Source organism: Cibotium barometz, chromosome 8 (assembly GCF_041138505.1).
Source record: "Cibotium barometz isolate CiBa-2024 chromosome 8, ASM4113850v1, whole genome shotgun sequence".
NCBI lineage: Eukaryota > Viridiplantae > Streptophyta > Polypodiopsida > Cyatheales > Cibotiaceae > Cibotium > Cibotium barometz.
The window spans coordinates 46273466-46300967 of record NC_141053.1 but is presented as its reverse complement, the minus strand read 5'-3'; the positions used below and the strand labels follow the sequence as shown (position 1 = coordinate 46300967).

At 47.8% G+C, this 27502-nt stretch overlaps 1 protein-coding gene across 2 annotated transcripts in view; it reads left to right on the top strand.

The window, feature by feature from the left end:
* LOC147636337 (cysteine proteinase inhibitor A-like) overlaps positions 1-27039 on the top strand; it is a 54917-nt gene extending 27878 nt beyond the window's left edge. The window contains exons 2-3 of one of the 2 annotated variants that reach the window (XM_086801772.1): positions 26505-26685; positions 26844-27039. In XM_086801772.1, the coding sequence (XP_086657898.1) occupies positions 26505-26685; positions 26844-26860 (198 nt within the window). In that variant the 3' untranslated portion in view covers positions 26861-27039. Of the gene's footprint in view, positions 1-26504; positions 26686-26835 lie in introns of both variants that reach the window. The other variant, XM_086801773.1, reaches the window with a different exon arrangement.
* Positions 27040-27502: the final 463 nt, after the last annotated feature.

Sequence of the window (27502 nt, the reverse complement as noted above, 5' to 3'; positions counted from 1 at the left end):
AGACTTGTGGCTAAAGGTTACTCCCAGAAAAAGGGAATAGATTATGAAGAGACTTTTGCTCCTACTTCGAGAATGACCACAATAAGATCAGTGATTGCATTGGCTGCCCATAAAGGATGGAAAGTGCATCAATTGGACATCAAAACTGCATTCTTAAATGGGGATTTACAGGAGGAAGTATATGTAAATCAGCCCATTGGTTTTGTAGTTCTTGGTGAGGAACATAAAGTATGCAGGTTGCACAAAGCATTGTGTGGGTTAAAGCAAGCTCCAAGAGCTTGGTATGATAAGATACATGCTCATCTAACCAGCCAAGGTTATGAGAATAGTCCAGCTGAAAGCACATTGTATGTGAAGAAAACCGATGCCGATATTCTCATAGTCATCTTGTATGTAGATGACATGCTCATTACAGGTACAAGCAAAGCATAAATTTCAGATTTCAAAGCTGATTTGAAAGCTGAATTTGATATGTCAGATTTGGGGCCTTTACACTACTATCTCGGCATATAGTTTATGCATAGAGATGATGGCATTGTTATGCAGCAAACTAAGTACATAAAAAGTTTGCTAAAAAGGTTTCACATGGATGAATGTAAGCCATAGTCACCAGGGAACGGGAACGGATATGGGAACGAGGGGCCAATCCGGAACGGGAACGGGACCCCTTGCAATCCGGAACGGGATCCTGAACGACACGGTATCATATTTCAATACACATGAGTAGACAAATATACAATTAAAAGCAGGTAAAAAGAGACAAATATACAATTGAAAGTAGACAAAAAAAGACAAGAATTTGATAGCAAACTCAATGACCTTGTTCATATTTTGAAAACCAGAAGTACAATAGCTTGTACAATGTACAGCCACATAGTGAAAGCTAGAATCTAGATAGCTAAGAACAAAGAAACCTAAAGTCCTAGGTGATATCAAATAGGTGCAAAGATGTCGGCTAGATCATCCATAGATGCATCGATGCATCGATGCAGGTGGAGGTGGAGGTGGAGGTGGAGGGTCGTCATCATCCGACTCAGACTGTGGCTCCATATCTATGAAGCTCTCATGGTCAAAGTCACCACTAGCAACCTGGGCTAATAGTCGCAAGTTGGCTGACACATACACAAGGTCATTTGTTCTGGTAGTGAGTAGCCGATTTCTCTTCTTCGAGGCAACATGGCTAAAAACACTCCATAGTTGCTCAATTGGAGAAGAACTTGCATTCTGACTGAGAATGCGCATTGCAAGCCGTTGTAGCTCTGGAGTACCCGATCTGAGTTCTCCCACCAAAGAGCACCTCCCATAAGTGTCCTATCTTGCTGGGCATCTGCTGAACCAAAATTACCTGTCTTTGCTCTGTACTTTCCCAAATCAATTCTAATCTTGCTTCTCATCGTAGCATCAGGTACCAATCTGGCAAGGATTTTGTCCCAGCCATTTGTGACTTCTTCATCCGATTCCTGGCCTTTGCCTTGAAACTCTGGATCAATGACAAATGCAGCTGCATGCATTGGTGAGTGATATCGGTCCCACCTTGCTTGACACAAACTTTGAAGTTCTGCCTTCTTTGTTGTGTCGGGCTCCAAAGAAAGGATACGCTCCACCATCTTGTCCATGCCCTCATAAACTTTGCCAATGCAAGGTTTTTTCCCATCCACCATACGCAGCATGTAGATAATGGGCTTCGTAATGTTGACAACATGCTCAATCTTCACCCACAAAGGAGCATCCATGATGTGGGTGTAACAAGTTGTTCCTTGTGTGCTACGGGCAGTGGGCCACGTGCTCCACTCGTCACTCACTACAAGCTGCTTGAGAATGTTATGGAGTGCAACTAGCCTCTCTAGCATAATAAAATTATATGCAAAACGAGTTTCCGAATATTTTTTAAGATCCAAGTTTGGGGATCTTTTCCTAAACTCGGAGAGGCTAAATGTGTGCCGAGTGATGAATGAAACTATGTCTTTTCCCTTTGCTATGCATGGTGCTACCCATGAAAGACCATCAATGTCTTTCAGAAGATTATTCAAGCCATGTGCAATGCATGGAGTGAATGTGATGTGTGGATACCTTGCCAAAAGAAGGTCGCCTGCAGCTCGATTTGAGGCCTCCCCATCACCAATGACCTGGATCACATCTTGAGGACCCACTTGCTCAATTGCCTCTGCCCATTCCTCCACGATGACGTCGGCATACTTGCCCGTTGGAGAGGCATCATGGGAAGACACAAAAAATGTGTTCCCTCGAGAGTATGCGATGATGCCATGGATGGAGCGAGATTGGCTATCACTCCATCCATCACTAATGATGGAGACACCGTTGCGTTGCCACCCTTCCTTGACGTTTTGCATGGCTTGCTCAACAGCTTCCTTTTCCTTTGCCAAAAGCGTGGTTCGAAGGCTCTCCGAAGAAGGGGGAGTGTAGGTTGGTCCAAATTCAGCAATGAGACGAACCATTTCCCGAAAATAAGGGGACCTTGCCACATTGAAAGCGATGTGGTCATGGTAGAAGAACCTTGCAATAGCTGCATCCACGGCTTCTCGTTTGCGTGGATTCCAAGAACCCGCAAGAGTTCTTTGCGTGCCTTTGGGGGGTGGTGGTTGATGCACGGAAGAAGAGCCTACGGATGTGGAGAAGTTGCTTGAAGGAGTTGTAAAGAATGGTGGGTTCGCAGCCATAGCTCTTGGAGGAGGAGCACGAAAAATCACTTCATTATGCCTAGCTTCTAGCTCTCTCTTTTTCTTAGCTGAGATTGACAAGCATGGTTGGATTTCTTGTCCCGGCTCATGGATTAGGTGACCTCGAACTCGGTTGACTCCCCCATGTTTGGTGCTGCCACAATAGCGACATTTCCACTTCCTAGCTCCTCCGCCTTGATTGGCCTCAAGAATATCCACCTCATCCCACCATGACCATGCTTCGTTCTTCTTGGCTCTCTTGGTTCCCTTAGGAGGCATTATATGAGAGAGAGAGAGAGAGAGAGAGAGAGAGAGAGAGAGAGAGATTGTACTTGGCTTTGAGAGAGAGATTGTACTTGGCTATGAGAGAGAGAAAGCTGTCTTGGTTCCCTTATGAGAGAGAGAGAGAGAGAGATTGTACAATGTACTTGGCTATGAATAATGAGAGAGAGAGATTGTACTTGGCTATGCACACTGTACTTGCAGCTGCAGTGTGCACTCTGTAGGTTTTTATAAGTTCTCAGAGAGGTACGTTTTTTTTAAAACGTTGATATTGACGTTTTTTTTTGAACGTTGCAGGGCAGCCTGGCAGGTCTTCTTTCAACGTTTAAAAAAAACGTTGCATAATCTTTTTTTTTTCCCATGTTTTTTTTTAGGGGTCGGCGGCGGCGCTACTTGCAGGTATCCGTTTTTTTTTTTAAAAAATACAAAGGGTGCCCAAAACGTTTTGGGCACCCGTAACCCAGCTTGTCCAAAAAAAAGAAAGAACGATGCGCTATTACGCTGCCGGCGGATTTGTGACGTGGAAAAAAAAACGTAAGGGGTGCCGCTTCGCGAATCATGGAAAAAAAAATTAAAAAAGCGTTCCTCCACGTTCCGCCGTTCCCTTGTTCCATTACTCCATGTTCCCCCGTTCCACACCAATGGAACGGCGTTCCCATGTGACTATGATGTAAGCCCATTTCTACTCCGGTAAAACCAGGTGTACGGCTTACTATGCATGATATTGAAGAGCCTTTTGAGGCCGGCATTTACAGCCAGGCAGTGGGATGCCTCATTTACTTGTGTAACACGAGGCCAGACATATCTTTTGGGGTGTCTTTGTTGAGCAAATTCATGCACAGTCCAGGCACAAAGCATTGGCAAGCAGTCAAACGCATGTTTCGTTATCTTAAGGGTACCTTGGATCTTGGTTTGTTCTGTCCCGGGGGGCAGCTTGCAGCTTTATGCATATAGTGATTCAGATTGGGCTGGTGATTATGATACCAGGCAATCCACCAGTGGGAATTGTTTTTTTCTTGGCAGTTCATGCATATCTTGGTTGAGTAAAAAGCAACCCACTGTTGCTACATCTACTTGTGAGGCTGAGTACAGGGCAGTCTTTACAACTACAGTTGATTGTGTATGGTTGAGGAGACTATTGGCTGATCTTCGTGAGTGTCAGCAAACACCCACCACCATTCTCACTGATAGCCAGAGTGCTATGGCCGTGGCACGAAATCCAGTATTTCATGCACGTACCAAGCACATAGAGATTCATTATCACTATGTCAGAGAGAGGCTACATGTAGGGGAGATCAGTTTATCTTACTGCCCTACACAGGATAATGTTGCAGATCTATTCACAAAGGCTTTACCTCGAGAAAAGTTTGAAGCTTTCCGCAAAGCTTTGGGCTTACTCTCATGCAGAGAGTGATCTGCTACCTTGTACAGGTTCACACTTCCACTACAGGGGGGATTTATAGGCATATGCTTACTTATGGTAGTGCTATGTGTGAACAGGGCTTAACTTAGGGCACTTTTTCCCATGTGGTTTTTCCCCTTGGACATCAAGTGTGAAAGGACACTAACATATAATATTTTGTACTTGTATATTATATGGATGTGGCACTCATGCAAGAGTTGACTTGCATTTTGTGGATACCACACTTTTGGCTCTCCCTCTCTCTCTCTCATTGCTGTGTGTGAGCTTCTCTACCCTGCACCTAACCCTAATGTGCAGGTTTGTGTGTGTGAGTGTGTGAGTCCAACACCCAACATGATCCAATCAATAGAACCAACCCTCATAAGATAAAACTGTCCAAATCAGAAAAATGCTGATATAGGGCCCTTCCTCCCACCAAAACGCAGCCCTAAGAGGATGGACAGCACCCGAAATCCTCCTGTAGCAAAAAACGCAGAAGATTCTGTCGACTGTACCTCCAACCTTCAGGCCACCAGAAGAGGGAAGCAAAAAATGCAGATTTGATATAGAGAGAAAAGGTAGCCACACAGGGCTTGGGAATATGTTGTAAGAGGGTGCAAGAGGGAAAGGCATCAACAAGGACTGAAGCTTGGGCTCTCCTGAAGAAAAAAACGCACAATCTCAGAAGAAGAAGTGTCCTCCACAGGTACCAAGGGTGCCACCAAAGCCTGAAACACCACAGACCCCCATGTGCAAAGGGGAAAGACCATTGGAGAGGAAAACGAGCACACAGAAGGCTGCTGTCCTGAAAAAACAGGCCGCCTATGTCCACACTCCACGTGGAAAAGAAAACGCTGATCAAAGAGTATCTGATGGCTGTGTCGGTGAAGCCAATCTGTAGGCGAAGTTACCAGCAGGGGCTGTCGAGAAAACGCAGCAGCAAAGGGCTGCAAATCTGAGAGAAAACGCAGAGGAGAGGGTGCTGAAAACAGGACTGAATCTGGGGCAGCAAAGAGGTTGCTAAACCGGGAGCTCTGATACCATGAAAGAGTGCATAGAGCGGAAGCAAAGGGGCACTAGAGTGTGCTGAATAGAGAGTGCAAGAGAGAGAGAGAGATATGGAGCAGCTGAATATACTGAAGCAAAACAGTCCCAAGCAAGAGACACAAGTAGTCTCATAAGTGAGGGAGCAAAATATGTACAAGACTCGAATGAAAAGTGAGAGGCTATCCCCACCTATTTATAGGTAAGGAGGGCTGGCCAACTCGAGCTGATATGCTGGCCGACTGGAGTTGATAAGCTGGCCGACTGGGAAAATACCAGAAGGGCTGGGAAAACTTCCAGAAAAATATGTAAAATAGGGGTGGCCAGCCCACAATCAAGGTCCATGCAAAAGGGACCAAAAGGACACCAGAAATGGGCAGAAACTGGGGATGAATGTGCTAACATTTATTCCACGATGACCTCGACTCGCCCTTCCAGCGATGGTTCTCACTAGGGCACAACAACGTTCTCCACATGAGTTGCAGCAACGTGACCAGGTTCCATCTGCAACCACGGCGAATGAATCATTTCTTCAAGAGGAAACGATTCTCTCCCGATAGCAGTAGGAGAAACAGGTCCAGATGGAGGCTCAATTACATAAGGCTTTGGAGAGCTTCGACAACGTAACAAGCTTATTCTTGATCAATGTACAATCTTTTTGGCATCGGTGGGGTCCAAGGATTCAAAGTACAAGCACAGCTTCGACAACGTTACAAGCTTATTCTTGATCAATGGTTGTCGAAGCTCTGCTTGTACTTTGAATCCTTGGACCCCACCGATGCCGAAAAGATTACCTTTGCCATGTCTTTGCTGAAAGACAACACATTTTTTATGGTGGCAATGACGACTAATTGATGGGAAGACCGTTAACACATGGGAGAAATTCTGCGGTGTGATCCATAAGCTATTCATACCTACCAATGCCGACTTTCAAGCAATTCTCGAGTACGCCATTTGACCCAAACGAGATCATTGGTCTCTTATATCTCGCAGTTTACCAGCCTAGTACCGAAGATTCCTACATATTCACCAAAAGACAAGCGACATGCTTTTGTCGAAGGACTTGCACCCATGTTGCGCACGGACCTTAACAAATATGATCCAGTCGATCTGTTTGCCACAACTCGCTATGATGAGTGCATACCTCATGTCTCATTTACACCTCAGGGTTCTTCAACACAATTCCAACTTTGGTAATGGTAATAGATCGGTTCATGATGGTTCCAAGCCTTCATTTGGCGGTTCTCAATCTCGGCCTAATTCTTAGCAATAATCTTTTCAAAAGCCTTGCCAAAGAGATGGGTCATCCTTTGACGGTCCATGCCACCAAATAATCTTACCAACCACAAGGATCTGACCGTGGACGAGACTCTAGACGCAATTAATCCGGTAGCTCCAAAAACCTTAATTCTCTTCTCAAGGTCCAAAATATCGGGATTATGCATCGTATGTTCAGGAAACCATCGTTGGTCCGAATGCCCTAAATGCCCACAACAATGGTTCAACATTTGAAAATACGCACCACATGTAATCCCCACACTTGTGAGATAGAGTTTGCATATAGGTCTAGATTTAAGTGCAATACCATGGCCCCTCGACTTTCTTATCCCATTCACCAATATTGTGATAAGATGGACTTTGAGGTTGTGCCCCTATTTAGATACTGAGAGAATGGTTGAAGGCAGCAAGTGGAAGCAGAGGAAAGACTTGGATCAGCGAGCAATGATCCAACACATAAGCAAAATGATGAATGAACTTGCTGAAAAAGTTCTCCACGAACTGTTTATTATTGCCTATAATAGGCGCCTTTCTTGCCCATTGACTGGCTGCTTGGCAGCCTTTGTGCCCTGGCCTTGACTGGCTTGGCGGCCCATTCCAGTGGGACTGGCTGGTTGGCTGGCCAAGCTATAGGGGCTGGTGGCGGCCTTGCTTCCCAGGCCCTTCTAGGCGTGGCCGACAGCATGCCCAGCCATATTGGCTGTTGGGCTTTGGCCATGGGCCTCCTTGGCCCTAGGGTGAACCAAAAGGTTACCCCCTTCTTGTCATGTGCATCATGGATGCCATGGACATTTTCAGGGCTAGATCCAGAAGAGGCAGCCAGATAAAGAGTAGAACCAGGATGATAGAGCACAGATCACCTTTGGCAGTGAAGACTGGAGACAGGCATGGAGAGCAAAGTGAAGACCAGATGGTTGTCGGCTGCAGGAAAAGGTGTTGTTGGCTGCACACAAGGCTGTCGGCTGCACACTGGAGTGGTCGGCTGTACCAGAAGACAAGGCAGCTGAGAAGCGCATGCATCAGGACCAGTCGGCAGCATTAAAACAATTTTATTCATTTATGACTGGCCGACCAGCAGTCGGCCAGCATAAAATATGTCCAAGACCCCTATAAATAGCATAAGTGCTCATCATTGTAAGCATTCAAACCCACTAGGGGTTGGGATCACTAGAGGTCCCATAGGGGACAGGTTTTGGTGTTTTACCACCTTTTCAAGAAGGCAGCCAAGGGCTGCAAGATATGTACCTTTTTGTACCATAGTATATACTGAATTTCCAGCACTTCTCTCTCTTCTCTACCTGCGTTTTTGCATCAGATGGTGCGTTTTTGCATCAGAAGGTTTTCAAGAGTGTTTAGGGCTGAAAGAAGACTCCCAGAGCTTCCGCGTGCTACATTGGTATCAGAGCATCAGGCTCAGCAAGGCTAAACGCTGATTCAGTCCCAGATGATGGTGTACAGGTCCAAGGTACAGGAAAGTACACGGATTCGAAGCCCAAGGCAAGAACACAGATCGGGAAGAACTCCCTCTCTTCTCTCTACTCTCTCTCTACCTGCGTTTTTGCATCAGATGGTGCGTTTTTGCATCAGAAGGTTTTCAAGAGTGTTTAGGGCTGAAAGAAGACTCCCAGAGCTTCCGCGTGTTACATTGGTATCAGAGCATCAGGCTCAGCAAGGCTAAACGCTGATTCAGTCCCAGATGATGGTGTACAGGTCCAAGGTACAGGAAAGTACACGGATTCGAAGCCCAAGGCAAGAACACAGATCGGGAAGAACTCCCAGGAGGTTTGTTGGTGGTGTTCCACAGTGCCAGATGGGGATGGCAGTGCCGTGAGCCAGATAGGTTCACATGCAACGGTCCCAAGGGAGGTTGATCCTCCAAGGGTGATGTGAGAGTGCCAGACTGAGTTCCAGGAATGAAGACCAAGACGGTGTTCAGAGTCAGGGAAGGAATGGATTGTGGACTAGAGGAAGACCAGATGCATAGATCTTCATCAGAGACAGGGTGGTTTGGAGAACAGACCGGATTTTCAGAGAAAAGGGTTTGCCAGGGATGGATGATGACAGAGGGACTTCGGAACAGGATTGGGATGATGACAGTCATCCAAGAGCAGGTTGGAATCCCGTCATCAAGTTTAGCAGAGGGGGATGTCATGTGCATCATGGATGCCATGGACATTTTCAGGGCTAGATCCAGAAGAGGCAGCCAGATAAAGAGTAGAACCAGGATGATAGAGCACAGATTACCTTTGGCAGTGAAGACTGGAGACAGGCATGGAGAGCAAAGTGAAGACCAGATGGTTGTCGGCTGCAGGAAAAGGTGTTGTTGGCTGCACACAAGGCTGTCGGCTGCACACTGGAGTGGTCGGCTGTACCAGAAGACAAGGCAGCTGAGAAGCGCATGCATCAGGACCAGTCGGCAGCATTAAAACAATTTTATGCATTTATGACTGGCCGACCAGCATAAAATATGTCCAAGACCCCTATAAATAGCATAAGTGCTCATCATTGTAAGCATTCAAACCCACTGGGGGTTGGGATCACTAGAGGTCCCATAGGGGACAGGTTTTGGTGTTTTACCACCTTTTCAAGAAGGCAGCCAAGGGCTGCAAGATATGTACCTTTTTGTACCATAGTATATACTGAATTTCCAGCACTTCTCTCTCTTCTCTCTACTCTCTCTCTACCTGCGTTTTTGCATCAGATGGTGCGTTTTTGCATCAGAAGGTTTTCAAGAGTGTTTAGGGCTGAAAGAAGACTCCCAGAGCTTCCGCGCGTTACACTTCTAAGGCAAGGGTATCAAACCCTCTTTTGGGGTGACCCACAGGGCTGCCCCTTCTTCTACATGCAACAACTCAGATGCCTAGTATCTGGCTACAAGCCGAACACTTGGAACACCTGTCATCATTCCAGAGGGTGACTCATAGTACGGACTCTCACTGCTTCATGTGTGGGACTTGCACACTTGACCAAGACCATGTATTGGACTTGTACACTTGACCTTGGACGCTTAGAGTGGAACCCGAGTTGACTCGTCTCGGATTGGGCTCACAAGGGACCAATTTCTACTCAAGGTCATGCACCTGCTTGTACAGATATGTCCACATGGCATCCAAGTGCACAATGCACGTGACATAAAATCGGCCTTAAATTTACCTTTGTAAGACCTATCCAGAGGCCACTTTATGTGTAAACTCCTGGTTATCATTGCGGAGTGAGTAAGCTATTGCATGGTTTGGTTAGGATAGTATACCTTTGAAGTCTTTTGAACAATGGCGTGCAATGTTGACTTAAAACTTCCTCTTCTCCACCTCCTTATATAATGCATAAAAGGGGTTACCTTGCTCGGAATCGTCCAACACTCTGGTGTCAAATCATGCACTGAAAAAGATGCAGGTGGGACCTTTGGAACATGATGCAACAAACAAGAATGGAGAGGCCCATGTCCAGATACTGTTGTAGTAATAAAGTGTAATGTGCAGGTACTCCTCGACAACAGTCACTATAAAGACCCACACGTCGAATTGGCAAGGCTGGGAGGCAGGTGTGGCTACCTGAAAGTTCCAAGGTAAGGGATCAAGTACAAGAGAAGGCACTGGAGTAATTGCCACAGTGGGTTCTCGAGGATGAGAATTCTAGAGATAACTAAGTTAGTAAATTTCCTTGGCCAGTCACCCCCAACTCCCGCCATCTCCTCTTCTGCCTGCTGAGCCCCCGCCAATTGTGCCCCCTATTCTCCCTTGGCTCCTATCCACTTTCCCCGTCTTGTTGAGCTCCTGCCTTCCCTTCCTTCCGGTTTGCCCCATCTCTTGTTTTGACCCTCCTTTCTGCCGCCAGCCCCTCTTCCACCTTGCCTTCGTCGCCTTTGCCCCTTCAATCACCCCAGCCCTTTCCTTTCTCTCATAAGATGTTTTAGCTTTCAGGTTGTTCTCTATTCGGTGAGTGTCGTTAGCATCTTTTGGTCTTCACACCTCCAGGAGGTCTCCATGACAACCGCTTCGTCAAACTCGACCGAGGCTGCCATCCAGTGCCTTAAATTCTCAAAAGCAGACCTCCACCTCCTTGCTTCAACATTGTAGCCTTGGAGGCCTCCACCTTGGTTTGCAAGATTGTGGGAAGCCGCCTGGCATGTGGACAGCTCAAGAACCTTTTGTAGGCAAGCCTTTTTGACGAGCCTAGAAAGATCACTAATATTCATCCGTTGGGGCGTGGATACTACCAAGTCGAGTTTTATTCGCTTGCATCATTGGATAGAGTCATGCAGCTAAGCCCCATTGCACTGCGTACGGTCCACACCTTCTTTGCGAGGTGGCAGCATGGCTTTGACCTAGTGTCCAACCCTCTAGATGGCGTCTCAAGCTTTCCCATGTGATAATTTTCTTTCTTGGTCTTAGGAAGGAATACCTTGCACTCTTCCCAATGAATAGGTGGTCTTATCGGGAGAGTGATGGAACCCCCCTCCACCAAGGCTTCGGTTCTAGCTCAGACGGCTGAGATTCCATCTCTTCGTATCTACAATATGCATAGCCTCTCAAGAGTCAGTTCCTCATGTCATATCGCTTCTTTGCCTCCGGGGAGCTCCTATTCTATAGAGAGTTGAGTATACTAGCCTCTCTAGCCAATGCTTCATTTGCCGGCACATGGGACACCTTGCTAGAGCTTGTCCTCATCGTTATAGGAGGGCGCCTCCAGTATATCCCTCTTCCCTTTTTTCTCCCTTCTCACCCCCCCCCCCCGCCCTCTTTTGCTCCGGTTTTCCCCCCTGCAGCTCCCTCTGCCCCAATATCATCGGAACCCCCTCCCCGCCCCCATCCACCTTGTCGGTGCACTCTTGCTGCTCGTTGCCCACCGCGCGCGCTTGACCCAGAGAGAAGGCAGCATGCTAGTTCGCCAAGTGTTGGATTGTTCACCCACTAATACGGAACGTGAGCTGGGTTTAGACCGTTGTGAGACAGGTTAGTTTTACCCTACTGATGAGTGGTGCCGCAATAGTAATTCAACTTAGTACGAGAGGAAAGGAAGACTCTCTCGGTTGTTGCCAATGGAGTCCATGATGGGGGTCTCTACAAGATCACCAATTTTTCTTCCCAGATCTCCTTACACTCCTCGGCAAAATGGGGTTGTGGAACGAAAGAACCGGACCGTCAAAGAGATGGCTCGTGCTTTGTTGCATCATGCAGGTCTCCCTCTTGCTTTTTGGGGTGAAGCTGTGGCTACCTCAGTTTATCCCCTCAATCGCTCTCTCACAAAAGCGGTTGAGGGGATTACTCTGGAGGAGGCCTTTACAGGACACAAGCCTTCTGTATCTCATCTTTGTGTTTTTAGTTGCGTTGCTTATGTGCATGTCCCAGATAAGAGAAGGACCACACTCGCCCCGAAGTCAAAGAGGATGATCTTCACAGGCTACAGTCTGAGATCCAAAGGGTACCACTTTTGGGATCCGGAGGTTGATGACATCATCATTTCCCGTGATGCTCGATTTGATGAGAGCTTGATTCCTCTCCACGTGATGCACCTTCCGACTTTCTGGATGATCCATTCCCGGCAGATGCTAGTGATCTTTTACCTCTTCCATGTCCAGCTCCTCCTCCTTCTCCTGCTGCAACCCCGGTGCCAGCTGCTCCTTTACAGTCACCCGTTCTCGTTGCATCAGCTTCTACAGCTCCCAGTTCCTCTACGAGTCTTGCTTTGACTCTGGGATTACCCTTCCCAGTGCTTACCTCATTACCACTTCCAGTAGCATCGGATGAGTCCTCTACTGTAGCTGGATCTTCTTCTTCACGCTTTGAGAGGAAGGTTGGCCTACCTTGGTGGGTTCAACAACTCTTTATAGATTATGGTCTCACTGATGCACAACTCCATAACTAGATCTCTACCACCACCCTTGGACCTCGCCGTTCATCTTGGGCTGCCACATCTCATCACACAATGAATTATGCTCTTATGAGTTCTCTCTCCAGGAGATTGATGGGCCTGAGAGTCCAGAGAAGGCTCTTTCACAACCGCAGTGGCGGCAAGCCATGGAAGCAAAGATGGCCTCTATTGAGAGGAATAACACTTGGTCTTTGGTACCACGGCCTTCTCATCGTCGTGTTATTGGTGTGAAATGGATTTTCAAAGTCAAGTTTCATGCAGATGGTACTTTGGACAAGTACAAAGCCTGCCTTGTTGCACGAGGATATGCTCAAAAGGCAGGTGAAGACTTTGATGAGACATTTGCTCCTACAGCCAGGTATACCACCATCAGGATTGTTTTGGCTCTGGATGGCCCGTGTTCCAAATGGATGTCAAATCTACTTTTCTGAATGGAGATTTAGAGGAGGAAGTTTATGTTGAGCAGCCTCCTGGTTTTGTGATTCAGGGACATGACACCCATATTTATCTTCTACACAAGGCTCTTTATGGTCTTAAATAGGCACCCTGTGCCTGGTATCAGAAGATTGATGCCTTCTTGTTATCTCTTGAGTCTTGGCTTTGAGAGGGCATATGCTGATATTGCTTCATGCTTGGTTCTGGATTGGTTTCTTGGAAGTCTCAAAAGCAGAGAACTGTTTCTGCTTCTTCCACCGAGGCTGAGTATAAATCCTATCTTCTCTCCTCTACCGAGACACTTTGTGCTGTGCCGACACTTCCCTGGTTACTACTTTCTCAGGTTCTCAAAGTGCTATTGCTCTAGCACAGAATCCTGTGATACGGGGACGATCCAAGCATATTGAAGTGCATTATCATTTTGTACGCGACTGGATCGAGTTGGGCCTTCTTCGACTGGCCTACTGTTCTACCAAGGACAATGTGGCTAATCTCTTCACCAAACCACTTTCGAGAGCTACTATGGAGGTGTTACTTAAGCATGCTGGTATTGGAACGCCCCTTTGGCACTGAAGAGGAGGTGTTGGATTATATCATCTCCAGAGGGTCTACATCATCGTTTTCATGCTTGTATTGGCCAATTATGAGACCGTGCATTGGCATATCTTAGCAGAGATTATTCAGCATTTTTTCTACCATTTTTGGTATCTTTGGCATTTTATGTAGCATTTAATGCTACAGCCATGCTCTTGGCGTGCTACAACTGGCCGACCATCATACTAAGGTAGTATATAAGGGCTGGCTCCCTTTCCCTCAATCCATCTCATTTTTCAGCATTCAATTGAGGTCTTAGCAGCTGCTATTGCTTCTTACCATTGTTAAGAACCTACGGGCTTTCTTCGTGCCCAGATTTCAGCAATAAACATCAGCTTCTAGCATTTACAGGTCTTGTACCTGGGCCTACATTTGTGTTTTATATTTGCTTCACTTTCTTTCACATAACTGGTCATTGCACTTGGTTGGCACATGGGACACCTTGCTAGAGCTTATCCTCATCGTTAGTCCAGGAGGGCGCCTCCAGTATATATCTCTTCCCTTCCTTCTCCCTCCTCACTCTCCAACACACCCCCCCCTCCCCCTCTTCTGTTCCGGCTTTCCCCCCTGCAACTCCCTCTACCCTAATATCATCGGACCCCCATCCCCGCCCCCATCCGCCTTGTTGGTGCACTCTTGCTACTCGCTGCCCGCTGTCCGCGCTTGACCTGAAGAGGGGGCAGCAGGCTAGTTCGCCAAGTGGATGCCAGGTCATTGTGTAGATAGTACTGGATGCCAGGTCATTGCGTAGATAGTTACGGTTTGCATATAGGAAAGGGGCCAGCCCATAGGGCTATCCCAAGTAATTGTTTGGGCATGGGGACAGTGTAAAACCATCCCCATGAGGACCAGGAAGGTCTTGGCTGTACCCACCAGCCATGGGTAGGCCATGGAGGGCTGTAGGACAGCCCTAGGGGCATGCCAGGGGCAGCCGACAGGACATCCAGCATTGTGATGGCTGTAGGGCAAGTATGGGGCAGTCCATACAGGCTACCCAGCCTCCAAACAGCAAGTATTCAGTGCCTAGGCCTCTAGATGTGATATGCAACGGAAGTCTTTGTATTGGAAGATCCTGTCACACAATATGCTCACACCGTCTTCTGTATCCTGAGTTTTGTGAGTTTAGCAATCCACTTTAATTACTTCAAACTTTAAAGAGTTGAGAGAGAGATAGATGAGAACTGTACACCAGATTGGGTCCCGAATTACCCACTGAAGGGCCCCCTATCCCGATAACGAGATAGTATTTGCTTTATTACTTTAGAGAGAGTGACTTTGGACTGTAGATAAGCCGAACGCAAGATCTCGGAGGATCGGAGAGCGGCTGATTTGTACACTGCTGTAGAAACACCTCAATGACTTGATCTCGAGCCTATGCACTCTTCCCAAGGGCATGAGGAAGGGCTGCACACCTGAGGCTCAAAGAAGAAGAAGGTGGACTGTTCTACACACTGTTAGAATGCTGAAAACACATAAGAATGCTGAGTTACCTTCACCAGATGACTGCTGAATGTGTGGATGATGCACAGAAGGCTGGACACTGATGCAAACAACTGTTTCAGGGCTGGAAACTGCTGTAGACTGAACCTTCAGGGCTGGAATCTGCTGTGGACAGAAACGCTGAGGTGAAGAGAAGGCTGTGGACTGAAACGCATGAGAATCAGGGACTGCAGGAGCTGCTGTTGTACGGCTGGAACAGAAATGCAGCCTACTGTACTGCTGGATCAGAAACGCAGCCTGCTGTACGGCTGATTGCTGGCGTAGAACTATGCTAATCTGTGGGCTGAACTGTGGGCTGACCTGATGCTGAATTCAGGGCTGAATGCAGGCACCTAGGGCTGAATGAAACTAGGGTTTCTCAAGGGCTGGAGAAGCAAGCTTATGGGCTCTAGGGTTGGATTAGTCTTGGGCTGAAAGCAAGAGAGAGGAGAGCTCTTAGCACAATGAAGACTGAATGAGCAAAAGAGGCTCTAGGCAAGCCTATTTATACTAACTGGAGGTTGGTCATTTAATAAAGTTAATATTTATAAATGCCCAATAATGCAAATAATGCTAAATAAATACTAATAAATATGGGAAAAATACCAGATAAATCCTAGTAAATTCCCTAAGGCTTTGGGGATGTTCTAAATGATGCACAGGCATATGAATGCATATTATGCAGGATGCAGAGTGCTTTCTGATGCAAACCCTAAGGCTTCTACTGACTCTACATGCATGAATAATTCTCTCCAAGTGGGTTAAGGGACTTGACTGACTGACTGACCCACTAAGGCTGAGGAATGACCTACGTAGCTCGTGCCTGACTTATCCTGGACTGAGGATGTACAATGGAGTCACGGCGTACGACAAAAATCATCCTATTGGGTTCTAAAACTGTACAACTGCTGCACTTTTGATGATGAGCCATCTTGTCACCATGCACTGAGTGCAGAGTGCATGTGACATTCCCTCCTGATTAGCTTGGCGGCAGGTTCATGGCTTCCAAGTAGTCCGCCAATAACTGGGGGTACTCCTGGAAGAACTCCTCGTCGAGCCATACGGCTTCGTGGGTGCCTCGATCTCGGAACTTCGTATAGAACTGACGAATCCGGCGACCGGAACCATGCTTCCAGCGATGAAGAAGGATCTGCTCAGGCTCAATCACTTCTGCCTCTTCTACCACGTCTGGCTGCTGTTCATCTGAAACATCAAACACTTCTGGACCAACATATGGTTTTAGCCAAGAAACATGGAAAACATCATGCATTGTCCAACTGGCAGGCAACATTAACTTCATTGAGACATCACTTATCTTCTTAACTATTGGAAAAGGGCCAAAACTACGGAATGAAAGCTTGGGACAACGTTTGTCCACTTGTTTCAATCTTTGCTTCATGATACGCAAATAGACCCAATCTCCTTCCTTGAAGTGGACATCTCGTCTAGACTTATTTGCCTGTCTGCTATATGCTTCCTGAGCTTTGGTCAAGCGGTCCTTAACTGACTCAATGATCTCGGAAAATGCTTCTGTGGTTTTATTAGCCTCTAAAGATGGAGACACCATTCTCGTCAAAAGAGAAGAAAAACGACGACCAAAGGTTGCTTCATATGGAGTCCGTCCGACACTGGATGAATGCGTGTCGTTTAAGATAGCTTGGACCAACGGAAGATAGTGCTCCCATTTGGACTGCTGGTCATGACAGTATGACTTGAGGACATCGAAGGCCAACTGATTATAAATTTCTGTCTGGCCATCTGTCTGGGGATGGAATGCACTAGACAACTGCAACTTAGTTCCAAAGTTTTCAAATAATGCCCTCCAGAAATGCGAGGTAAACTTGGAATCTCTGTCTGATGTTATGGTGCTAGGCAAACCACAAATTGGATACCAATGCTTGAGAAACAGACGGGCTACGTCCTCGGCTGTGGCTGTATGCTTGCATGGGATGAGCATGCAGAACTTACTAAAGCGATCCACAATGGTAAAACACTGAGTGTTATGGGATCCAGTGGATGCTGGTGGAGGCCCTACAAAGTCCATAGATATGTCGATGAAAGGTCCGTCGGGGATAGGCAAAGGTTGAAGTAAACCTGCCTTCTTTGTATGGGGAACCTTGACTTTTTGACAAATCTTACAGGCTTGTACATGTGCATAGACATCACGCCTCATCTTTGGCCAATAAAAGGACCGTTCCAATTTCTCGAGGGTACTGTTGATACCCCTATGTCCTCCAGGCTCCAACTAAGGAGTGATGGGCATCGTGGAGAAGAGCGGAATGCTTTTCCCGAGTAACACAGAGACGGTTCTTGTAGAACAACCAACTGTTCTGTACTGAATAGTGGCCAGGCTCAGAAGTGAGGGCCAAACTATACTGAGTATCAAACTCAGGGGAGTCGACATATTGGTCTTTCATACTATCCAAGTCCTTCCCCGTGATTTCGAGAATGGTAGCTTCTTGGACTGCTTGGATGCTGGACTTTCGATTGAGAGTATCTGCTACTGGGTTATGCTTACCAGGGATGTATTCAATCATACCTCCAAACTGTTGGAAGATTTGACTCCACCTGGCCTGTCGATCACTCCACTGGGCACTTGGCATAGTCTGAAGCCACTTAAGTGCTTGGTGGACTGTTTTCACTGTGAAAGCCTGCCCATAAAGAAAAGGCTTCCAATGTTTGAGCGCTGTGATCACACCCAAAAGCTCTTTGTCATATACCGAATAATTCTTTTCGGCAACATCCAACTTTCTGCTGTAATATGCCACGGGTCTATTGTCCTGCTGGAGGACTGCACCTATGGCTACATTGCTGGCATCGGTGATGACCTCGAAAGGTTCGTCCCATGATGCTAACTTTAATACAGGTGCTTCTGAGGCAGCTTTCTGGAGTGCACGGAATGCATCAAGTGCCTTACCTGTAACTGAGACTTTCTGCTTGCGAGTCTTCACCCCCTTGAGCAAGTCGGTAAGAGGTGCTGCAAGGTTGGAAAACTGATGGACATGTGTGCTATAGGCCTGACAAAGACGTACGAATGAACGGATTTCTTGGGCGGTCTTAGGAATATCCCAATCTAAGATCTCCTGAACCTTTGATGGGTCCAGTCTAATCCCATCGGAACCAATGATGTAGCCCAAATACTGAACTTCCTTAACACCAAAGATAGACTTTTTGGCGTTTATGTAGAGCTGATTATCTCGCAAAAGTTGCAAGACTTTCTCCACATCTTTCTCATGCTGCTCCGCAGTGGCTGAGAAGACTAGTATGTCATCAAGGAATATGAAAACACACTTCCCAATGTGGACTGCGAAAATCCTAGACATCATCTTATTGAACGTTGCGGGTGCATTTGTAAGCCCAAAAGGCATGACTACGAACTCGTAGTGACCACGCTCTGTCCTGAAAGCTGTTTTCGGAATGTCAGCTTCAAAAATGCGGACCTGATGGTAACCACTCTTGAGGTCGATCTTAGTGAAAAACTTAGCACCGTCTAAACGCTCCAAAATGTACTCTATCCTGGGCATAGGAAACTTATTCTTGATAGTGAGTTTGTTTAATGCCCTGTAGTCTACACAAAGGCGTGCAGACTTGTCCTTCTTTTGGACAAATAGGATAGGTGCAGCAAATGGGGAGGAAGAAGGCCGAATGAATCCGGCTCGGAGAAGCTCAGATAACTGCTTTTCCAACTCGCCCTCTAAAGTCTTGGAAAGACGATAGGGAAACCTGCTAGGAGGGTCTGATCCAGGGACCAAATCAATGTGATGGTCCTCAAGGCGAGAGGGTGGGAGACTGGGTGGGAGATCGTCCCTAAGCATAATGTCCTGGTGTCTGGATAGGAGGTCTGCTAACTGAGGGACTGAAGATGTAAGGGATGCTACTAATGAGGGAGGGGCTGTTTGAGCACGAACATAAAGGAGTGCTCCTTCTGCTCCCTTGCGGATAGCTCGTCTGGCCTGGAGATGTGAAATCAATGGGATGCCAAGAATGCTTCTATCCCCACGAATCATGATAGGCTCAGGAAAACCTTTACAAATAGTAAAAGTGTCCTGCCCCCAATTGGGAATAGGCTCATACTGACGGAACCACTGAATTCCTAAGATCATGTCACACCCTAACAGAGGGGAGACGATGAAATCTCGTTGGAATGAGGCCTTCTGAACTTCAAAGGCAAACTGCTGTGCCTTCTGGGAAATGTGGGTGCGAAGACCAGGTGTAAACCCGTCCACATCCAGATGATATGGGACTAAAGTGCAGTTCAATTTATTAGCCAACTGGGGAGAGATGGTGTCTTCAAAACTGCCCATATCGAAAAGGACTACAAACTGTCGGCCCTGGGCAGAGCCATAAGCTCGGATAAGGCTCTTCTGAGCAGCATCGCTCTCACCCTCCTGCTGAGCATCAAATACCACGGATGGCATAGGATGCATGGAAGGTAAAAGTTGAACTACATTTGAGGTAGTAGGCGGGGCTGGAGGAGCTGGGGAGGCTGTGGCAACTGTGGCAGAAGGAGCTTTGGCAGCTTGTGCCGCTTGCCATTTGTGGCAATCCTTCTTACCATGCCCTATAATATGACAGAAAAAACATCTATTTTCTGACTGGTACTTCCTTTGCTCCTCTGGAGGAAGATAACCTCCAGTAATGCCTGCTTTAGCCTTTTCATCGGGGGTTTTCTTAGGTTCTTTATCCTTCTTACCCCCTGAACTGGAGCTATTACTGTTGTCCTTCTTAGCATCTTTAGAAGATGCGTTACCTTTCCCTGTCTGTGCAGCTGATTGCTGCTGCTGGGTTTGGTACTGGACTGAGATGTCTGCTTGGGCTTGCCCCCGTTGAGCTTCATTTCTTCATTCTGAGCGAGAGTCAGAGCCCGGTCATATGTACTTGGTTCAAAGTTACGAACTGTGAACCGAATGTTGGAGTCCAATCCATGAATGAATTGCTCCATCTTGGCCTGCTCAGATAACCCTAACTGCTGTGCTAAAGTAATAACCTTACCGGAAAACTGAAGCACTGGGGATCCGTTCTGTCTGAGTCCATAGAACTCGTCTTTCAGACCGGTCATGTACTGGGGCGGGAGAAATCTGGTCTTCAGGTCATGGACAAAGATGTCCCAGTCAAAGGCTGTGACACCTGTGGCTTGGTCAGTATGAATACTAGACCAATGCTGCCACCAAGTGACTGCCTCACCAGTGAGATGGGGAGCCGCTAAGTGGACTTTGTCTTGTGGGTCTGTGATCTTAGCTAATGGAAAATGAGCATTAAACTGATGAATAAATTGATTAACTGAAGAATGATCACACTTCGATCTTGGTGTTGGAAAGCAATCCCCTACCACTATTTACACTGACAGTCAAAGTGCTTTGGTAGTCTTGGCTAGTTCAGGTGTGAACCCAGCTTACTCACGGACACTTTTTCCCTGTGGTTGGACACAGGTTTTTTCTTGTGTGAACACACTTACGTGTGTTGAGCACCTTGCCCTAGGCTTATATATGTACTCATTGTACTTTTGTACCTTATCAACAAAGAGTACTTTTCCAGTAGCTCTCTCTCCCATGTTTCTTGTTCAAGCTCACTATGTGTGTGTGTGTGTGTGTGTGTGTGTGTACATGCAAGCTCTCCCCAACCCCAACAAGACTTGCTGAAAAATGACTTCATTACTATGTTTGGGATGCAAGTCGGCCAGCTACTGGAGCTGTCGGCTTGTTTGTGGGACAAAATAATCATGCTGTTTCTTGTACCTGCTGTTCTTTATGCTAATTGTTTTGCCCACGACTACTGCCTTGCACTCGGGGTGCTTAGCCACCTGCTGCTTGAGGTTCTGCTACCAATCGATAGGGTGTTGGCTGCACAGTCACACAGAATTGTGTTTCTGGGCTGAGAAACTCGGAAACCGCAAAACGGCCGAAACGCGTTTCAGAAACGTGGATTTTTTTTTGTTTATAAAAAAAAGTCTTTTTTTAAATTTTGTCTTAGTGTTTTTTTTTAAAATGTTGGGCTCTGTGTGTGTGTGTGTGTGTGTGTGTGCGTGCGACCTATAGCCCAAACATCCTCTCGGTGACCGCACAGAGAGCAGAGGAATTGAGAGCCAGGAGGAGACCTAGATAGACCGGACATAGAGCACCCCGGCTCCGTCACCGAGAGATAGCAGCTATCCGAATGAGACACTAGATGGAGACACAGGAGAGGCTAGCTCGCTTTCATTCAGACTCAGGGTACATGTTCATGCCATTCACAGCCTCAGCATCGGCGATGTATGATATCTTATATCCATGGCACTGGATGGAGTTAGACATAGATCTGCATAGCATGCTTGTACTACCCCTTCAGCATATAGAGATGCATCTTGCCTTAGCACTCCATCCACATCCCCACCCCCCTTATATTGTTTGTATATGGGCTCCACCGATTCATGATGATTCACAGTTGTATCCAGACACATGCACACTTTTTCTTTTGTTTCTTTTCTTCCGATGACCGAAAGAACACAGTTGTATTATTTTTTGTCTCATAGGCCGACTTTGGCCTCTCGTAGACGTTAATATCTCTCTCTCTCTCTCTCTCTCTCTCTCTCTCTCTCACTTTGTATGTAGATGTAGAGCCCACCAGGGGGTCAGAGATAGATATGCAGGATTGTTTGAGGAGCACTCTTCACTACATTAGTTGATGGAGGCCTCGGACCAGCGACAACTTGGCAGACTACTACTAGAGCTTCATAGTTCTCGAGAGAGACTCCTCCAGACACCCGCTCCCACTAGGGGTGGGAGAGAGTCCCAGCTCACAGATTTCTTCCAGAGAGCTATGCCAGTGCCAGCTGATGTACCACGTGGGGTGACCGCACAAAGAGGCAGAGGAATTGAGAGCCAGGAGGAGACCTAGACAGACTGGACATAGAACACCCCGACTCCGTCACCGAGAGAGAGCAGCTATCCGAATGAGACACCAGATGGAGACACAGGAGAGGCTAGCTCGCTTTCATTCAGACTCAGGGTACATGTTCATGCCATTCACAGCCTCAGCATCGGCGATGTATGATATCTTATATCCCTCTTATGGCACTGGATGGAGTTAGACATAGATCTGCATAGCATGCTTGTACTACCCCTTCAGCATATAGAGATGCATCTTGCCTTAGCACTCCATCCATCCAATATTCCCAATTCCCTAAATTCTCAATTGCCCAATTTTTGATGAGTCACGATTCCTCAACTCCCCAATTGCTAAGCTTTTACCATATTTTAAGTGCCTAGCTAGCACTACGTAGGCCTACAAATAATTCTACAACTGCAAGTTCTTTTTTTTTTTCCGAGAAAAGATCCTTTCATTAGTTATATAAAAACGCCCGTAGGGCTACAAAAGATCCTCTCCTGCTCACAAGAAAAACAGAGCAGTGAACAAAGCAAGGCAGCCCGGGAGACTCTCCCTAGGTGCTGAAAAGTACAAGCATCAGTACAAAGAACTGAGGGGCTAAATCATACAATAGGAGGGGGAAAAAGCCAAACAGGTGGCCTGTAATGCCAACGGGGGGACCCCGCGTGTAGGGTATAGAAGGAGCCGTTGCGCCAGGTGGTGTGAAAGGCCTGGCGCCGCAAGATCGCCTCGTCCGAGTCGCCCCGGATGTGGTCATACTGTCCTCGCAGGGTGTGGATCAACTCCTGCCGAATCCCCCGTACAGTCTCTGCTGGTGGTTCCAGTCTCCCCTCAAAGGCCCTGAAACACTGGGCCCTCCAGGTGAACCAGATGGTGAGGCTGCTGAGGAGCTCCCATCGTAAATCCCTCTCCTGTGTCCAGCTGGCGGACGAGAAATCCGGTGACGGAACAAAGCGAGGCTGGCCCCTAATGAATCTGATGGCCTGACTGTCCTGCTCTCATAGCCCATAGGAGGCCCTGACGAAGTCGACCAAGCAGCGGCACCCCATGTAAACATACCCTCTGGAGAGAGGGGGGCCAGAATACGCAGCATCCGCAGCCAAATCTGCTGCGCCTGAGGGCAATCCCATAGGCAATGTCTCTGTGTCTCCATAGGGTGGTCGCATCGGACGCAGACCAGCCACTGGAAAGTCGAGATCCTGCGGGCCTGTCGACTAGCCCAGAGCTGGGCCCAAAAATCCTCCAGGAACTCCTGTGAGAGTCCCTGTAGCCGCCAGTGCCTCGCTGCAGCTGGAGAGACCATCCTCCTCGCTGTCAAAATATGCCGCCCCAGCCGAACAGTATACTGGAAAAGGTGATCTCTGTGGCCTCAAGGGATGCATAAGGATCATGCCACTCGTACTTCCCAGGGTCCCACTGTAGCCGGGCCAAGGGGCGCGCTGCATATGCCCATATGCGCCAATCCGGGAGCACATCTGCAGGGTCTAGGTCAATATGCCACTTCCGAGAAGTGGCGGCCACTACCCGTATCCTCTGAAAGGTGCACTCTGCAACCAAAGGCGACTCCACCTCCACTCTCTGAAGTCTGCCCTCATCCTGAATCTCATAGTAGAGGCATCTGCCATCCTCAGTGCAAGCTTTGACAGCAATCAGGATCTCCAACTGTGTAAAGGCTCCCATCCACCGTGGGGCCACTAGCTCGATAGGCGTGAACCACTCCTCTGTGAGTGCCTCCTGAATGTCATCCCTCATAATCAACCCTCCTCTGAAGTGACTCAGCCTCTCCACCTGGATCTCCTCTGGGAGACTGCAGAAGGCCTGCCAGTCTCCAAAGCTACGTGCTGGGCTTGCCGCCAAAGGTCCCCAGGCTAGACGAGGCGAGAACCCAGCATATGACCCTGCTCTGTGCGAACTGTTGGGCTCCAGATGAGCGGCTGTCTGGCCCGCTCCTCAACACAAGAAGGAGGTCACTGAGAGAGCCCCGGTCTCAGCAGCTCCCAAGCTCTCAGGATGCTCAAAGCAAATCTGTCCTCCCATCCTCTACTGAGGCCTGTCCTCCTCATCTCTATGAAGATCCATCGAATCTTTGGTGCCCAAGTGTCCCCTGCTGGGGGAGCCCGAGCCTGCAGCCGCTGCAAGAGAAGCTCTTTCCAAGGCTCAGCGCCTGGAAGCAGCCCTCGAACAATAAGCTTCCCCAATAAGGCTCTACTCTGATTGACTGGATCTATAATGCCCAAGCTTCCCTGAGCCAGCGGAAGTGTAATAACTGCCCATGCAACCTTTGCTCAGGCTGGCTGACCGTCCCACCCAGACCAAAGAAAGTTCCTGATCAGCCTCTGTACCTGGCTGATGCAAGAGCTCGAGAAGATCCAGCAAGACGTAATGTACCACATGGTCGCTAACAGCACCTAATTTGCCACCACCACCCTCCCAGCCAAGGATAGTCGAGCTGTACTCCAATACAAAAGCTTCTTCCGAATGCTCAGAAGAAGCGGGGCAATCTGCTGCTCAGGTGATAAATCTAGTCCAATCTGGCATCCCAAATACCGCACTGCTGTGCCAGGAGGAATCCATCTAAAACCAGGGTCCGGGCTCCATGCCGGAGTGGGAGCGCTACTGATCCAAAAGGCCACTGTCTTGCGCCAATTGATCAATGCTCCCGAAGCTGCACTAAAAACCTGGAGCGACTGCTCTGCCCGAAGAAGATTGGCCTCCTGGCCATGGAAAAATAAGCCCGTGTCGTCAGCAAACTCAGCATCGAGCAGCCCCCCCCCCCCCCCCCCCCCCCCCCCCGGACTGGGAGCTGGAGTCCTCTCAAACCAACCTCCTCTGCCGTCAAATACATGCTCATAGCCTCCGCAAAGAAGAGAAAAAGAAAAGGGGCGAGGGGACACCCCTGACGAACTGATCTGGTCAGCTCAAAACTCGGCCCTCGTCCTCCTGCAATCAACACCTGGCTACGAGCTGTGGAATACAAAGCCGCCACTCCTCTAATCCAACTTGGCTCAAAGCCAAGGCGAAGCATAGTGCCCTCTAAGAAACCCCAATTGACTCTATCGTATGCCTTCTCAAAATCGAGAAGCATCACGACCAAGTCCTCACCAAGAAATCTAGAATGTTGTCAAGGATACTGCGCTCCTTGACGAGACGAATCCTGTCTGGGTAGCATGAATCAACTCCCCCAGGAAGGGCTGGATCCTCAAACTCAAGGCCTTTGCTAAGGCCTTGTAGACAGTATCGAGGATCGTCATAGGTCTCCAATGCCGAATATCATCTGATACTCCCTCCCCCTTGGGGATAAGAAAGATCAAACCCTCTGAAAAGCTCTGTGGCATCACCCCAGTGTCCAAAACATACTGAAAGCCCCTGCGGAGGCCTGGCCCCAAAAGGTCCCAATAGCGCATAAAAAAGGCAGGCGTCAGTCCGTCCTCCCCTGGGCAACTATGTCGCGGCAGGACCCTCAAGGCCTCAGCAAGCTCAACCTCTGAAAGAGGCGCACCAAGAACTGTACGCATACGATCTGTGACCCTCCTGCACATGGGCCCACACAGTCTGTCTGCAAGCATCCCGAGCCTTAGTGGTTGGCTCCGCTGAAAGCAGGTCTCTATAGAACCCAGTGGCAATGGCTCTGATCTCCCCGGGCTCAGTAGCTACCGATCCATCCGGCCTCCCAAGCTGACGGACTCCTGCTCGAGCATGGCGGGGTCCAGTAATCTCAAAAAACTCCCCAGTCACTCTATCACCAAGCTGCGTCCACTGAGAGGCCTGGCAACGATAGTAAAACTCATGTCTCTGCCCCTCTGCCTCTCTAACCTCCTGGCGTGCCTGGCTCAGCTGGGACGCCACCCACTCACATGCAGGCTGCTGCTCCTGAAGGCGCTGAAGCGAAGCAAGGCTGTGTCTCAGCCGATGCTCCCGCTCGCGAATCTCTCCCAGCCGTGTCATACAACTGCAAGTTCTAAACCATTTTATTGTATTTATATAGAAAAACTACGAAACCTCCACGTTTTTTAGCCAAAAGACAAAATGTTTTGTCCTGAAATGTCAAAAACCCCAAAACGTTTCTGGTGACTATGGTTGGCTGCCAGCCGACAGCCCCTTGTGCCTTCCCACTGATGCTTATAATGTAGATGCTGAAACTATGATGGTGTGCTGCTGATGATGATGATGAGATGATGGTACTGATGCCTGATCTGATGATGATGCTTGGATTTGTGCTTGGGAGTGTCCTCTGGTGGCAGTTTTCCATTTTCAGCAGTCTCCATCGTGAGGCTGCAACCGAGGCGCTAGTACAGGCACACCATTGTTGTGTGTGGACCCTGGACGGACGACGGAACTCTACTTTTTTGTTTGAGAGAGATTGTATATTTAGTTACACCATCCAGTGGGTTTAGGCTGCTGGGATTCGAACACGACGTCTTGTCCTCAAGTTCAATCCCTCTACCATTTAACCTACATGCCCCCTATTGCAGTAGTTAGGTCCAAAATGTTTGACTCTCACCTTTGAAAGGCAGACAGGTCTTAGGACTAACTAACTTATTTTTGCTGTTTTTCTTTCCTGTTTTTTTCCCTTGCAGAATTCACAGCTTTCTTTTGTCCAGTTAGTGTCTGCACATAAGCAAGTAGTCTCTGGGGTGCTGTACCATCTGATTGTGGAGGTGGAATCTGGGGGTCTTAAGAATTTGTACGAGGCCAAGGTCTTGGAGAAGGCATGGCAGAATGTCAAATCTTTGGAAAGTTTTGTACCCCACAATGCAGGTATGGTTTCCATGGCTCCTGATGGTTTCTAAATTCTCATGCTTTGTTTAAGGCATAAATATCAGGTTTGTATGATAGATAGGGTGTTGCACTTGTGTTATGTACTAATATGGATATGTATGGAGGGTAATCGTTTTCATGGATGTGCAGGAAACTAGATTGGAGATGCTCATAGGCTCAAACAGGCAGGCCTAGGAGCTGAAGCATACGCCAGATAGCCTGAATCGTATTATGATCACATGTATAGTACAAACAGAAGGATTCTGAAAACTCACAATTTTCAGTTATGTTTATACATCAAGCGATGTGGAATGATTTCCTATCTTAATTTCATATTTGGCTAACTTACATGCATATGATGATATTTGACATCGTGTACTGTGCCTTAAAGTTCATACATTCCCAACCAAAATTGTTCATTCATACTTTCCTTGTGGAAGTTGAGGCCTTTGTATGAAAACATGATGAAATGCTTATGTCTACTCTGTGTTATAAGCGTGAATGATTGAACTGGGACAAGTGAGTGATAAGGGGCCAGGCCCCAGGGCCATTATTGGATTTTCTGTGGGATGATATAATACAGCATGTCTGGCTTGCAAAGAGAAAGAGACATAGGGCTGCCGCTTGTTCTTGGTCATGTTGGCGTGAACGAAGCTCAGGGAGGGTAGTGCTCTCAGTCATGGCATCCCTATCGGGAGACTGGACGGTAACAAGGGGTGGGGCTGCCATAGGTACTCGAAGTGAAGACGCTCACAGGGCAAAGGAGAGAGAGGAGCGTAAACCCTAACCTGCAAAGCTCCTGCGTCTAAAAATGGGC